This window comes from Trypanosoma equiperdum (assembly GCF_001457755.1).
Source record: "Trypanosoma equiperdum strain OVI genome assembly, contig: ctg_142, whole genome shotgun sequence".
Taxonomy (NCBI): domain Eukaryota; phylum Euglenozoa; class Kinetoplastea; order Trypanosomatida; family Trypanosomatidae; genus Trypanosoma; species Trypanosoma equiperdum.
Genome location: NW_027123427.1, coordinates 414 through 4,119, shown reverse-complemented (window position 1 = coordinate 4,119; position 3,706 = coordinate 414). Strand labels below are relative to the sequence as shown.

The 3,706-nt window shown below is 46.4% G+C and overlaps 2 pseudogenes across 2 annotated transcripts; both read right to left on the bottom strand.

Annotated features, from left to right (window-relative positions):
- Window positions 1-272: 272 nt before the first annotated feature.
- Window positions 273-1,577, bottom strand: TEOVI_000024900:pseudogene (annotated as a pseudogene). Its single transcript has one exon. A coding segment is annotated over exon 1 (1,305 nt).
- An 823-nt stretch (window positions 1,578-2,400) lies between these two features.
- On the bottom strand, window positions 2,401-3,699 carry TEOVI_000024800:pseudogene (annotated as a pseudogene). Its single transcript has one exon. A coding segment is annotated over exon 1 (1,299 nt).
- Between the last annotated feature and the right edge of the window lie 7 nt (window positions 3,700-3,706).

Below are 3,706 nucleotides of genomic sequence, written 5' to 3'. Positions count from 1 at the left end.
AAAAAAAAAATACAAACAAGTCGTAGCGGTTCAAAGAAAAAATTGGGGGCGATAAGACACTGGAGGGAGCACCTAGAAGGCAAAACAAGGGGGAAAAAAAGACAAAAGAACACAACAGAAGCGCACGCCCAAAAACAAAAGGAACAAAGACAAAAACGTGGAAAAGGAGGCAAAAACAACAATATAACGAGGAAAGGGATGAAATTTATGGGGATGACGGAAGCCTATGTGAGTTCGTCCTCATCCACCAACGTGACTTCGACGAATTTCTTCATCTCGCACTCCTCCAAGTGGGGGCGCAGAGACGCCCAGTCGATTCGGCAGAAGAGCACGTACAAATAGGCCGGAATGCCAAACGCTGCGCAACTCGCAACCGGGCCTACCCAAAGTCCCACGACGCCGTAATGACGCGCAAATGCGAGATAAATACCTAACGGGGTGCCAATAATGGTCAAGCAAACAAACACAATAGCGACGCCAACCAACTGGAGTCCACAACCACGCAAAATCGCTAAAAAATTCGACTGAACGGCGTCTAACACATGAAAAGTTAAAAAATAGGGAACCATATCCGAAAAGTGCTTTGAAATCCCATCTTCATGGGTAAAAATGCGTGGTATCCTGTCCCTGAACTTGTAAACCACCGCTGCGTTCAACAATGACACCACGAGAACCAGCACGGACGATAAAAGTGCATACTGCTTACCAAGATCAGGGTTTCCCGCGCCCAGGCTGTTCCCTACTAATACCGTTGCAGCGATAAATAGACCAGAAACAACACTCCAGCACAAGTTTGCTATCTGACTAGTCACGGCGTAAGCCCCAAGCTCCTCTGTACTTAGAAGTCCTGCACATAGTGAATTTACCTCCATTGCTGTCCACTCACTGAACGCCATGCCAAGTGAAGGAATAGCGAGTTTAAGCATTGGATACCAATTCCTGAAGGCTGCACTGCTCCATCCGCCCCACGTCCTAGTATGCAATCCAGACCATTTGAGGAAACAAACGAGGGCAATGTCCATCCCAAGCATTACGAATACCCACCCTAAAGCAATACCAGTATAACCAAATATATATACCAAAACACCTTCCACTATGGGATTTACAAGTGCTGCAGCCAATAGGGTTACGAACACGGGGTTGGACTGGTGCTGACTAGCATAATAACGGCGCAGGAGCTCCAACACCATAAAGAATGGGAGACCAAAAATTGCAATATGACAGAAGTGTCCTGCTCGCACAGCAACATCAGGTGGCTCCCCCAGTGCGTTCAACATACCCTCAACAAAGAGAAGGAAAACGGACAGGGGCACAACGAAAACCATCAAAATAAAGAACATTCGCTGTGCATATACCCCATACATGGTACTCCGCGGATTTTGGCCGTATGATTGTGACAGAAGTGTTTCCAGCGCCCCACACAACCCACTACCAAAAGCAAACCCGGTGGCGTTTAGAATACCGAGTGCAATTGACACCGCCCCTAGTTCATGAACGCCAATATGCCCCGCACAAATCAACATCACCACCATGAAACTAAACTGCGCAATCTGCGAAATCGACATCGGCATTGCGATCTTAAATAATTCCATCAATAGCACCGTTATTGGAGGGTGCCTCCCCACATTTGATATACCACTGACTACTGCGAGGGTTCCTTCCATGGTCACCATTGTGAAGGTGAACTCCCCGTACGGAACAATTAAGGGCAATCAACACCTCACCTACGTATATCCACCAGCCCTACCCCCTCAGCACTCGACTATAGGTGGGAGTTATCATATAACGACAATTGTGATTGTAAAAATTAAAAAAAAACAGAACAGAAAAGGCGCTGACCTATGTACCATTCTCGTAGCAAGTTGACGCTAAGGTGATACAACATTGCTCACAACTGTAAAGGGGAATTTACAAGGTACTACCCAGATATATACACACGAGCATATACAGATGTATGTTTATGCGTGCATGCGCTCGTGGGTGTGCGTGCTCATGTATAAATTAATCAAAACGAAAAGGAAATAAAAACAACAACAACAACATCAACACTAATTAACAAAATTGTTATTCATAAACATATTACTAACACCAAACACGCATGTGGAAAAATTAAGCGTTGCAGCACAGCAACCACATTATCGGTCGTCCGCAAGTAATTCACAGCAAACGAATACAGTTAACGAACCGAAAACAAAGTCTACCAAAAATGGGGTCCAACCTGGCACCAGCAACACACTCTACGCAGAAACGAAAAAAGTTGACAACCCTACATAAGAAAAAAAAAGGCATATCACACACCCTTAGCGCTGCAACCTAATCCTTACTTCCAAGACTCTCAACAGCACCGTACATATCCTCTTCCAGTGGTGCATTGTTAACCGAAATAAACGGTTCCACCGCAAGGTCCAAGCTCTCCTGTTGTGGTTGCAACTTAGACCAGTCAATATACCAGTAAAGGAGATATATGTACAGGGGAACACCAACAAACGTCACGCTACACAGCGGACCAATCCATAGGGCCTCAACACCCACACCCACGTAGAAGAAAAGAAAAAATGCAAGGGGAGCACCCACAACACAGAGAGTAACACCAATAATCACAGCGCCAATCTTCTGTAAACCACACCCACGCAGTATCCCCATTACAGTGCTCTGAAACGTGTCCACAGCATGGTAAGGGAATACAAAACGCATCAGCTTGCGATACACATGACCCACTTCCTTATCATCAGAAAAAAGAAGTGGTATCCGATCCTCGAACTTCCAGCACAACAGTATGTCAAGTATTGTTGTCACACCGACCATAACAATTGCTATGTTCGCTATCCGCTTCGCCAGCAGTGGTTTACCTTCCCCTATGGCATTCCCAATGAACACTGACACTATCAACATCGTGCCAGAGGCCACTCCCCAACAAGCACTAAATACCTGCACAGTAATAGAAAAAGCAGCGAGATCTGTCGGAGGCGCGAACCCGGCACAAGCCATTATGACTTCAAGTACCACCCACTCCACCAACGACATAGCCAAAGAAGGTGCAGCAAGGTTCACTAATGGCCTCAGGTTTTTTACTGCGTTAGAGTCCCAGCCACCCCATGTTGTCACGTAAGTCTTGGTATAATATGTGTAGGCAACCAAAAGCACATCGGTAACAACGTACAGAAGAACCCACGCCATCGGTGAGCCATTAAAGCCAAACATACGAATGAAGAGGTGCTGCAAGATCGGATTAAGTATTGCACTACCAACCGCTACAGCTGAAAGGGGAGCTGTCTGGTGTTGACAAGAGAGGTAACGACTGATCAACTGGGAGAACTGCAATGCAGGAATGCCAAGAGCTGCAATACAGCAAAACCTCCCGGTGTAATAGACAACCTCTGGCCGCTCACCAAGAGACTTCAGCAGCACGTCAATGTATATCACTGCAATACCTATGGGAATGCTAATGACTAATAACATCACCGCCATCCGCTGAGTATAGGTGCCGTAGAGGTACATAGTGCCCTCACCACCACGGGACTGAAATACTCCATATGTCTGTGAGAGCACAGTTTCCAACGCACCGCAAAGTCCCGCAGAAAAAGCAAATGCAGTTGCGTTGAGCATCCCAAGTGCAAGCGACACCCCACCGAGCTCTTTCACGCCAAAATGTTTTCCGATGATAGCCATCATAACGGCATTAAGCGTGAACTGAGCTAGAGTCGTG